Here is an 11,912-nt window from a genome sequence, read left to right as displayed (position 1 = left end):
CTGGTTCCTCTTATTGGACAGCGGTATGAGAAACAAACCACGGATCTAATGCTCATTACTGCTGGGGGGTCATTGTCTCTACATCCTCTTAGCCGAGGGAGCAGGGAGGTATGTGTGTGGATAGGAACCCACGTATGCAAAACTGTAACAATCCTCCAGGACTCTGAGATGATAAACATCTGTCACTCTAAGCCACCCAGTTTGTACAGCAGCCCTAGGAAATTAATACAAGACCCTTCCCCTCCTCTGCAGTGAGTCTCCCTCCCCGTTTCCTTCTTTTATACCCTCACAGTTTCTCCGCACAGCCAGCTGTCTGCCTGCCTTTGTTGTTTCGTGTTTTGCGTGTCTCTTTGGCTACTTCCTACCCATTCCTTCCAGACTCCACTCAGACACCAGCCCCCTGGCTGCCTTGGCGGATGCCCCCCCCCATGCACAGTAAGGTGCCCTGGTCCATACAGCCCCTTGAGTGTCCACATAGTTACTGCGATGTCGCTGTCGCCTCTCACTTGACTGTGCGCTCCTTGAGGGAAGACTCCCCCCTTTGGCTCTCAGGGTGTGCAGCTGCTCAGGTGTCCCATACACCAGGAGAAGGCTGCAGAAACTGAAGCCTGATGAAGGCCATGGCAGCTCCAGAATTTTATTCTAGGAGGGTCCCAAGGTGGCATTTGGTTTGCAGGAGCGGAACCCCGAAACCAAAATTGCCCAGCACTTAACAAGCGTTAGAAAATTACAGTTCGTGTTAGAGGTGGAGAGATCAGGCCGCGTAGTGCAGGGGTCACCTCCCTCTACAACCCGGTGGAAGCAAACTCTAATATCCTGTGCGTCAGATGAAGAATCCGAGGAGCTGCCATGCTCTTGATCAGGCTTCAGTTTCTGCAGCCTTGCAGGTCACACGCTTCCTTGAAGGTCACACGGGCGGTTCATGGCAGGCTGGGACTGCAACCTTAGCTCGGTTTGACTCCAGGCTTCTCATCGCGGGAGGCGTTTAGGGGGCTTGAGGTCCCCCCCACTTTGTGCATCAAGGACCAGCCTAGATCTAACGGAGTTGACAGCGAGGCGAGGCGGGAATCCCAGCCTTACCTGCGAAGGGAGGGCGCAAGGGGGCACAGCTGTTGCGGGCGAGCCGCAATCATGCCTACAGCTGTTGTGCATTAGCTGGGATGGGGTGGAGGGAACTACAATTCCCAGGAAGCAGTGCGGCTCCCTGGCGGCCCCGCTCAGGCCACGCCCACACCACGCCCACGCCCCGCCCAGGCCCCGCCCCCGGGCCGGCTGGTATATAAAGGCCGAATGGCCCGGCGGCCGGCAGAGCGCGGAGGCGGCGCGGGCGCGCGCGGAGCTGCCGGACCCCGGAGGAGGTGCCCGCCCGCCCGCCCGCCGCTCCGCGCTTCTCCCTCCGCCTCCCCGGCCCCGCGCCCCTACGAGCCCGGGGCCGCGGGCCGAGCTGCCCTGGGCGCTGTCCCGGGCTTGCAGAGGAGATGCCGGCGGGGACCTCGGGGCTCGCGCTGGCGATGCGCAGCAAAGGAGGGCGAGGCGCGGCGTCCGGGCTGCACGCCCTGGAGCTCCGGGGCGCGGGGGGCGCTCACCCCGGGGCCGGGGAGACCCCGGCGCTTGGGGACCCCCGCGGCGAGCTCCCGCCATCTCCGCGCGGCCGGAGCGCGCAGCCCGGGGCTGGCCTCGGGTGGAAAGTGCGGGGAATGGGGCGAGGGGCTCCGGACCCCCTAACGTGGATTACTTGGTGTGCATCAGCCGGGCTCGGACGACCCCCACCCCCGCGACCTCGTCTGCATCCTGGGCTTGCTTCCTCCCACCTGGCAGTCGGGGCGCATACCTGGCAGGTAAGTGTTCCTGCGTTTCGAGGGAGGGGGTCTGGGTGCGCTCCTCTCTCCCCGCCTCCACCCCCACCCCCACCCCCACCCCCACCCCCACCCCCCGCGCCGCTTTCTGGAGCTCTTGGGGTTTGCACGGAAATTTCTGCTCTGGCACTGACATCTCCGCAGAGACATCCCCTCGGCCTCCCTCCGGGCGGCCCCCCGCGGGGCAGACCCTCCGCCGGGATGGGGGTGGGGGGGCCCGTCGCCCTAACCTCCGCCCTCGTGGCCGCCCCGGGCCCGTTACCCCGGGAGAGAGCGCTGCGGCCTCGCCGACCCAGACTGCGGGGGCTGTGGCGTCTCCCGAGGTCCCTGTGGCCGGGCCTTGGGTGAGCGGCTTTACTGCAGGGCCACCCACCCAGGGTGCTGTGGGCAAGGCTTCCCGAAGGATGGGAGACGGCAGGATCCCGGGGCACCGCGTCCACCGTCCACCGTGCATGCACCGGGTTCCAGGTCAGCGTGGGGAGGGGGCTTAGTCTTGAGCCCTGAGCTAAAAGCAAACCAGTTCTTAATCTATAGCTGCATCCTCTCCTCGTCCTTTTGTGTGGGCCGCCCAGGCCACGGTATGGGGCAGCTCCCGTGCCTGTCACTGAGTGGGCGACCCAATGGATGTTTGTTGAATGAATGACTGAGCTAGTCCGTCTTGATGTGCAGAGAAGCGGGGGTCTCCTTTACCTTCTCCCTCCTTGCCACTAGGGCTCAACTCCAGGACACCCCCCTTCCTCCCCCCCCCAAGATGAGCTTCCTGGTGATGCTTTCCCAGATGTGGGATTCACTCCCCCGCCCCCCCCACCCCCACCTTGGCAGCCTGTCCGTGATGATCCATTTCCAGCCCAGAAGTCCCTCCTGCAAAGACAACTTCTGGAAGCTGTTGAGGGGGCCTCCCTGGGGGTGTTCTCAGGTGCTGTGCCTCCAGTGAGCACCTGCTGGGGGCGGGGGGAAGGAGGGAGGGCCAGGCACCGCAGGAGGAGAAGAGGTGGTCTGTGTTAGTACTGTCCCCTCCCCCCCGGAGCCTGTGCCTCTGGCTGCACCCAGGTCCCTGGAAATGCTCAGGTTGGCGCAGCAGCTTTTCCTGTGGCCTTTATACCCACCCTCTCCCCCTGGCAGCCCCCCGCCGCCCCCAGAGAGGAAATATTAAACTGTCCCGCCATTCACGCACAGCTCCACCTCTGCACCTCACTCGATTTTAAAAGTATTCCGTGTTCTCTCTCTTCTTTGGAGGGCTTGGGTGGCTCCGTCGGTGAAGGGTCTGCCTTCAGCTCAGGTCATGATCTCGGGGTCCTGGGATCGAGCCCCACATCGGGCTCCCTGCTCAGTGTGGGGTCTGCTTCTCCCTATTCCTCTGCCTCTCCCCCTGCTGGGGCTCTGTCTGCCTTTCTCTCTCTCTCTCTCTCTCAAGTGAATACATTAAAAAAAAAATCTTTGAAATGTAAAAGAAAACCACAAAAGAAGTGTAAAAAGCCGGAAAAAAATACCCAGTTCCGAGTAGTGCTGGCAGTTTGATGCATTTCCTCATTGCTGAAGCCCTGCAGTGTATACACTTTGTTTACTGCTTTTTTCCTCTCGATTTTGCTTGAACAGTTCCCCAGGTAATGGCTGTATTCCTCTGCCGGCATCAAATCCTAATCTGACAATTCCCCTCTTGTTGGACACGAAGGTATTTCTAGATGTTTATCCTTAGAAGTAGAGCCTCGGTGAGCATCTTTTCTACACAAAGCTTTGTCCACCCTTTGGATTATTTCCTTTGGAAAATTACCAGAAATCACTGTCTTTGCTTTAAGTCAGAGTCATGTCTGAAGCTGGAGAAATTCCCCTCTGGGTGGACATTTCGGAGCTGGGCTTGGAGGAAGAGATCCCCACTTAATCCGTCACACACCTTCTGGCACCTGGGAGCCAGAAGACAGTGGGCTCTGGGAAGACACTTGCTGAGTAAATGCAGTGTTTCGTTCATTTCGGTTTTCCTGAGGCCAACATTGGCATGAGAGTAACTTATGCTTTGCGTCCACGACTACCTTGTAAATTATTTCAGCAAGGCCACAGGTGAACATTTAGTAGGCGGCTGCATTAAAACTGCTGTCCTTTTTTTTTTTTTTTTTTTAAAGAATTCACTTTTGATTTTGATAGAGATCTAGATTTACAGGAAAGTCACAAAAATAGTACACGGAGTTCCCCTATACTCTTCACCCCGTTTCCCTGAATGTTAACATTTTTCATCCCCACAGCGAGGTGGTCTGAGCCAGGGGATTAACATTCACAGACTACTTTGAACTCCGCTTTGGGCCTTATTCCGATTTCTCCAAAGGTCCCCCTGATGTCCTTTACCGGGCTCAGGAGCCGATTCAGAATCTTGCATTGCAGAAAATTCTGACGTAACAAAAAAAAAAAAAAAAAAAAGTGGGAGTTGAGAGGGATTCAGGAGATGCTCTTCTTCCTCTTTTCTTTTTTTTTCTAAACCATTTTATTGAGGTGTGATTGACCTACACAAAGCTGTGCGAATTTAACGTATACAACTTGATGAGCTCGGTTATGGGTTATGAGCGTACACCCTGAGACCCTGACCACAGCCTAGGCCCTAAACCTGCGTTGCCTCCAAAAGTTCCCTCCCACCCTCTTTATTATCATTATTATTTTGTTGATAAGAACACTTACCAGAAGATCTTCCCTCTTAGCAAATGTTTAAGTGTACAATGCAGTATTGTTAACTGCGGACGCTGTGCTGTACAGGAGAACACTAGGCCTTATTCAGCTCAGCAGAGCGTCTTTATTCCGGAGAAGGTTTTTGAGTCGAGACTTCTTCCACTTTCTTGCCCAGGTTGACTTGCCCCTCGTCCCTCCCTATTTATGGCCAGCAGAGCCGCTGAGACCCGACGGGGGCCCAGAGGAAAGGGGACCCCCCGCCGGGAATGGCAGGAAACTTCTCTGTGTACCCCTCCTTCCTTCCCCCGACACCTCCACTGGGAGTGAGTCGTTGAGTAAAAATTGGGTTATAGCCTGATCTGTCCGGACACGTCTTCCAAGGGGTAGGTGGATGGATGACATCCGGTGTGCGTGAGAGCGAGCCGCCAAGCACCGAATCCGCTGCTGACAAGTCCGGCGTGCAATGCCTGTGTGGGTGACTCACGCCGGCCCGGGTAGCAGGTGTGCCGGGCTGCTAAGTGTGCAGACCCAGCAGAGGCCGTGTTTCCTGGTTATCTTGGCAGGTTTGAAGGAACAATGGGTTCTACTCTTACCTCGGACTGGATTTTGGGGATTGCCCAGTCCCAAGGGCCAGGGAGCGATCCCCCTTTTCTTTAGGGGGCTTCTTTCACCCAAGAGGACTGCGGAGAGCCAGCCCGAAGGGGTTTTGGAAGTGGCTGATGTGGATGGAGGCCCGAGTGTCTTTGCATGAGAGAAGGAAGGCCCTGCGTTCAGCGAGGAAGCCCACGGCCGAGGCCCTTCTGCGCCTCCAGCAGAGACCACGTTAGCCTCAGTGTCGTTAACAGCCTACGTACGCTCGAGTTAGGGCCGTCCCCTCCTGCTGGGGGCGGCTGCCCAGAGCGAGTGGAGGTGATGTTTGTTCGGGATCAGGAAGTTTTGAGTTACTTGAGTCTCCACACAACAGACTTCAGTTGTCCAGAGAGAGTTTTGGGGGTGTTGTTGGGGGTCTGGTCGCCTAGCGTGGATGTTTCTCCTCCTCTTTGAAGCCCTTCCAGCCTTCCTGTCAGACCTCCTGAGCTCTGGAGGATACTCATCTTCTCCCTCCCTGCCCCCCCCCCCCCACCATCCCCTGTGCACACACACCGGCCCAGACGGTTTCCGTAACCCGGCAGCTCGGCGAGGAGCATAACAGGAAGTCTTGGTGGGAGATGGGCTGGGGATGTTGCCTCTACTTCTGGAACAGCTTCTTCTGTCTACACCTGCCTTGTCCCTCTCCTCAGTGACTCCTTGTGGGCCCTCCCTTCTCAGGAGCCTCTGCTGTCCCCTAGCTGGACGTGGGCCCGGTCCAGGCTGTTCGCTGGGCCGCTCCACCAGTCTCCCCAAGTTGTGGTTTGCACGAGAACGGATTGCCTGGGGAACTTGAGAAGAAGGAGTACTCTTCATGAGCACTCAGCAGCCATCCTGCCCTCCCCTGCCTTAGAGGCTCTGTTTGGGTATGTGTGGGGGCTGGGGGTCTGCATTTTTGACAGGCTCCCCAGGCCATTCCAGTACAGATGGACACTTTAAGGATCAGGCTGTTGACTGATTTCTTGGCCAGCAAAACCCAGCATTGAGCCCTTCCTCCCGCTGAAGCTTACCCAGCTACCAAATGATCTTTTCTCTCTTCCAGGAAGCCTTCCAGGCCTACCTCCACCAGGCCGGGGGCCCCCACGTGCACTTATTTGGTCTGTAGGTACATCTTTTGAAATCTGAGTCTTGGCAATCAGGTATCCTTTGTGCTTGGTTAGGACAGGAATGGCGTGTTTGGGTGGATGATAAAGGATGGACAGTTGTGGGTTTTGGGGACGACTTAGATCTGCAGGCTCTCCCCCCGGGTTTGCGAGAAGATGCCCTGCAATAGGCAGCTTCCCGCTGCTTCTGTTTGTCGGACCCACGCAGACCATTGCTCCTCCTGTTTCTGGACGTTGTCGTCCTAGGCAATGTCCACCGTCCCCACGGAGCTGGTCGGGGTCCTCCGCGGCCAGGTAGCCCCCTGTTCTTCACGTGGCACATGCTCCCAGCTCGCTTTCCACGAGCAAGACGAGGGTCCTGGACGAATGTGCTCACTTTGATCCGTGTCGTTGGCTAGAGACGCCCTGTTCAGAAGCGTGTGCTTTGCGGACTAGGTTTGCACCTGGAGAAAGGTCTGTACGGAACCAATCGTGGTCGGTCACGTGACGTGCGAAAGGCCTGGAGGAAGCATCCAAGCGCAGGAATGCTGAAAAGGCTGGTTTCTGTCTAAGCATTCTGTTTGTGATGTGAATCATCGCCTCCTCCCGCATTTGGTTTGTCGGTACAGGTTTTCACATAGAAATCTCGAAACCAGGTGTTTTTTTTGCAGTTGGTTGAGACAGAAGTGGCTGCGTTGGGACAGATGATAATGTTCTGGGTCCCCAGAGATGAGTCAGACCTTCAGTCTCCCCCTGGGGTCTGTGAACTTCCCCCCCGCCAACCCCCCGGCCCACCGCCTCCCCAGGCCCCACCGTCGTTTGGGAAATGGCCCTTACGGGGAGCTGGTGGTGTGGTCTCCAGCCCCCTTGCATGTCCTGCAGGGTGACCTTGTCCCACTTTAGAGTGGTCTGTGCTTTCCTTGGGCTGGCCGGGAAGCCTGAAAGGGACGGGGCAGGACGGAGCGTCTCCGCTGGCCCGAGATCCCCCAGTGTCAGCCTGCGCCCGGCTGGAGCCACCGAGGGACCGTCCTGTCCCGTTACCCTCACCGTTGGCCCGTGGCCCGTCATTCGCCAGCACACGCCCTGCCTCCCAACTTCTGCAGGTGCTGAGTGCCTGCTGGACGCCTCCTCGGACAGGGCCGCAGCCCCTTGTCGCCTTCTCCCATGGCCTTCGGGTTGGCGGGAAGCCGGCTTGATTGCGCTGACTTTGCGGAGGAAGGTTCTGCGGCGCTTTGGGCGTGGAAGGGAGGGTCTCCGAGAGCCTGGCCTTCGGGGCCCAACCTTCAGCGTGTGGGTGAAGGCCTCGGGAGCTCCCGGGACCATGACTGTTTCGGCTGTCCTACCTTCCTCCCTTAGCTCATTTTGGTTTTTTTAAAGATTTTATGTATTTATTCATGAGACACACAGAGACACAGGCAGAGGGAGAAGCAGGCTCCATGCAGGGAGCCCGATGCGGGACTTGATCCCGGGACCCCGGGATCACGTCCTGGGCCGAAGGCAGACACTCAACCACTGAGCCACCCAGGCGTCCCCCTCCCTTAGCTAATTTAAACATTTTTCACCTTTTGTTTGTTATGGTGGCAGATTTTACCAGGGTAACCATTTCTTATGGGTGCGATTAACGGCGCTCACGCTGCCTCTCCGTCCTGCCACCATCCATCCGTCTCCAGAGCTTGGTCAGCAGCCCTGACCGAGACTCTCCGCCCTCCCAACACCAACTCCCTGTCCCCCTGTCTCACACCCCAGCGGCCCCCATTCTGGTGTCTCCATCGATAGGGACCTTGCGGAAGTGCGGGGACCGAGCATTTGTCCTTCCCGTGTCTGCCTTACATCACTGAGCATCACGTCCCCCAGGCTCACCCATGTTGTAACAGGTGTCCCAGTTCTTTTCCATTTTAAAGCCTAATACCTTTCCACCGTGCAGAGACCGCATTTTGTTTATCCACCGTCCATCAATGGGCACTTGGATTTGCTTCCGCCTCGTGGCCACTGTGACCACTGCCGCCCTGACCATGGGTGTGCAAATAACCTGTTGGTGTCCCCCGCTTTCAGGTCTTCTGCGCCTATGCCCAGAAGTGGGGTTGCTGGACTCTAGGGTCATCTCATGTGTGATTTTTTTTATTTTATTTTATTTTATTTTATTTTTTTTGAGAAAGCATTGGATTGTTTTCCACAACAGCTGCAGAATTTCACATTCCACCAGCAGCGAGGCAGAAACGTTTGGATTTCCCCACTCACTCCCTGGCTTTTGTTTTTGATCACAGCCATGCCACCGAGTGTGAAGTGGCACTTTAATTATAAAGGCGGGCTGACCCCACGGTGAGATTGTTTCCCACCCTGGTTTTACACTCGGGGATGCCTGTGGATCTCCTTTTCTCTCCGAGGGAGAATCTTCCCTGGGAGCTAAGCACCCTGGGGAAATGAGGAGCAGTGAGGTTTACGTGGGCAGCGCTCGGCCCAAGTCAGCTTTGTGCATTAAAAGGATTGATGATCTAGTGAGTTCTTTCCATCCTGATTATTTGCCTGGGAGTTTTTCCAAGTGGTTTTGTGTCCCTGTCGCGTCTGGTACCACCCCCAACCCGGCGAAACAGCCAGGTGTCCTCCCCATTTTACGGAAGAGGTTATCAAGGCACAGGTGAGGGAAGGATGTGACGCAGGTGGGCACTGACCCAGAGGAGCCAGCCCCTGACTCCTCACCTGGCACACACTGTGCACAGGGAGGATTTTGGAAGTGTTGGTACAATGGGGGTGGGGGTGGGTGCTGGGAAGATGGAGATTGGTGTCTCCATTGGAGGGAACTCCAGGGGGAGCCTTCTTTAGGTGGCCAGATTTCATATATGAAGTTTGCTGGCCGTGGTTTTTTGTTTTGTTTTGTTTTGGGGAAAAAAAAATTAGCTTTTCTATGAAACTCTTCTGCACAGCCACATGGGTTAAGAAACCTCTTTTGGAGCACCGTGGTGCCGTGATAGATCTCCGTCTCGGCTCCCGTGGAGAGCCCTGGTTCGAGGCTGGGTCAGAATGCCCAGCTGCCCAGCTCCCTCTTCAGGTTTTTTTCCTGAAACTGTGTGTGATCCCCCAAAGCTCACTCTTTTCCGGTTGGTTATTGGACATCCCCAGCGTGCATCCAGCCTCAGCGGGGGTTAGGTGTTTGCAGGAAGTGGTCTTAGTGGCCTGGGGACCGATTGTATCTGCAGACAGAAAGGGGCCTCGTGTCCCTGGAAGCATCATGAATGTGGTTCTAGTTCATTTCAATTTTTTTTTTTCATTCTGATGTTTCTTTTTATTTTTTAAAACGAAGCAACAAGAACCAAAGTTCTTACTCCTGTGGATGGGGTGAAAGAACAGGGTGGTCCCAAGCTCGAGGAGGAGGCTTTCTTCTCTCTGGGAGGAGAAGGGAGGAGGTGCCAGCCTATGGCATCGCCCCACCCCGGCCCCGGCCTGTGACCCCTTCCTCTTCTGACTTCACTCACACAGGACACGTCTAGTGGCCCCAGGGTCACCCTGGCGGAGGCTTCTCTGAATCTGAGGGCATCCGTGGCCCCTGGCAAGCCAGCTGGGAAATTTAGATGTTTGGGTTTTTAATTAAATTTCTTAAGTAGAAACCAGGAATGTGGTTAACCAAAGAGCTGAGATGGTCCCAGTTTCTAATTCCACCCTGGCCACTGGGCTTTTCCGCCTTTCCCGGAATTGTTTTCTGGTCACTTTCCACTGACCTGTTTGTATCCTGTCCTCCTCCTCCACCCGCCTCATGTTGTACTTGAATTAAAAGCCTTTCCTCGTTTCCAGATTCTTTCTCTCTGCCCTGGTCATCCTGGCATCTGTCTGTAGGGCATTGACTTGGGGAAGATGCCTGTGTGGCTGCCTTCATGGGTGGGGGTCAGAATGGCCATTTGATATCACCTGTGCCCTAAAGCAGGCCCTTGCCCTGTTCCTTCTGCCTCCCTGGATAAGGGTTCAACAAATACAGCCGCCAACCCGTGCCGGCTGGCAGAGCAGCAGTGTTACGTTGGGAAGGAGAGAGAAGCCCACCTTCTGCAGGCTGGGAGCAGGTGGCTCCAGCGTCTCTTTCTTCATCCTCATAGGCCTGCTTGTGGGTGGGCATCATCATCTCTGACATCGGAGGTTTAAAAGGTTTAGAGACTTTAAGCAATGTCCTTGAGACGCCAGAGCTCTGCAGGATGGAGCTGTGGTTCAGACTCGGGTCTTAACACGTGCCCAACCCTGGGGTCCCATCCTGGCCCGGTCACCAACATCTTTGTGACATTATACGAGTCACCGGGCTCCTCTGGGCTCTATTCCTCATTCATTAAAAAAAGAATCTATTTTAAGGTTGAGTGATTTTGGTTGCAAATCGCAGAGAAACCAATTCTAATGGGCTTAAATAATCAAGTTTTGGGTTGTTAATTTGACTGGAGAGTCTATGCGTTATGCTTTTGGGTGATTTGGGGAGTGATTGTGCTCTCTCTCTTTTTTTTTTTCCAATTCTTTTTTTTCCTTTTTTATCTGTTTTCAAGATTTTATGTGTTTATTCATGAGAGACACACAGAGAGAGGCAGAGACACAGGCAGAGGGAGAAGCAGGATCCCTGCAAGGAGCCTGATGCAGGACTCGATCCCAGGATCCTGGGATCACGACCTGAGCCAAAGGCAGACGCCCAGCCACTGGGCCACCTAGGTGCTCTTCAATTCTTTTCATTCTTGTGTTTTACTTCCCCAGTAGAAGCAGAAAGGCAGGAGTATTTGCAGACCCCTCCCTCCACAGACCCAGAGTAAGAGAATGCCTTGATCGCAGCTTTCCAGAGGGCTGACCCTGTGGGAGCTCACCCCTGGGAGGTGATCCATCTGGCCAAGAGGTGGGATGCCCTGATGAGCTGTCCTTGGTCACATGCCTCACAGCTGATCTGTGGGTCGAGGCAGCTTCCCTCCCCAGAGCCACTGGGATGTGCAGACAGAAATTAGGGCCTTAGGAGCAGGGCGGGATACAGAGAAATATCAGATTTGCTACGAATGAATTGGACCAGTAGATAATCCACCAGAATGAATGGTGGGCAGGGAATTAATTGTGTTTCCCACTGTCTAGCTAGGGACCTAGGAGGGTGGTGGAAAGGTATGGTAATGCTCAATGACAGGTGGCAAATGGATGAACCTTATGAGTTCTTCCCTCCTGAGTCTCTGAACCCGAGAGTCTGTTTTTTTCAGGGGACATCATCTTGCTCCATCAGGGAGCTAGGGCTTTGGCTCTGGGATCTCCAAGTCCAGCCTTGCAGGGGATCACTCACGGCTGGGTTTTCATTTACCTGCATGAAAGGGCTGTTACCTGCATAGCCAGTTGATGCTTGGAATGGCAGCTCTTGCCCGAGATTCCTTTAAAACGAAAGAAAACACCTTCCCCCATTCTGAGCACCTCCAGACTAGGGATGTTGCTCCTGGCCTACCTGGCAGAGGCAAATCCTGTCCTATTCCTGGTGTGAAAAGCCCAGTGATGGGAACAGGGGCTAGTGGGTTTGTGCAGGCTTCTCGCTGAGCTCCTGGGGAGGAGAATGAGCACCCAGTCAGACCAGACAGAGGGCTCGACCTGGAGCAGCCACACACGTGGACTGATGTAGACGGCTCCAATGTGTTCACAGGTACAGGTGCCAGCTTGTGGCCCAGTTCTGGGGGCTCTGTGTTAGAGGGATGGTTTTGCTCTCCAGGCT

The 11,912-nt window shown here is 55.5% G+C and overlaps 1 protein-coding gene across 1 annotated transcript in view; it reads left to right on the top strand.

Moving 5' to 3' along the window:
* Positions 1-486: 486 nt before the first annotated feature.
* The window catches only part of LOC121474019 (translation initiation factor IF-2-like), a 177,716-nt gene continuing 166,290 nt past the window's right edge, over positions 487-11,912 (top strand). The window contains exons 1-2 of the mRNA XM_041726848.1: positions 487-494; positions 1,255-1,838. Of these exons, the coding sequence (XP_041582782.1) occupies positions 487-494; positions 1,255-1,838 (592 nt within the window). The remainder of the gene's footprint in view (positions 495-1,254; positions 1,839-11,912) is intronic.

This window comes from Vulpes lagopus, chromosome 12 (assembly GCF_018345385.1).
Source record: "Vulpes lagopus strain Blue_001 chromosome 12, ASM1834538v1, whole genome shotgun sequence".
In the NCBI taxonomy this organism is placed as follows: Eukaryota; Metazoa; Chordata; class Mammalia; order Carnivora; family Canidae; genus Vulpes; species Vulpes lagopus.
Note: the sequence above shows the minus strand (reverse complement) of the source record. Positions and strands in the feature narration are given on the sequence as shown.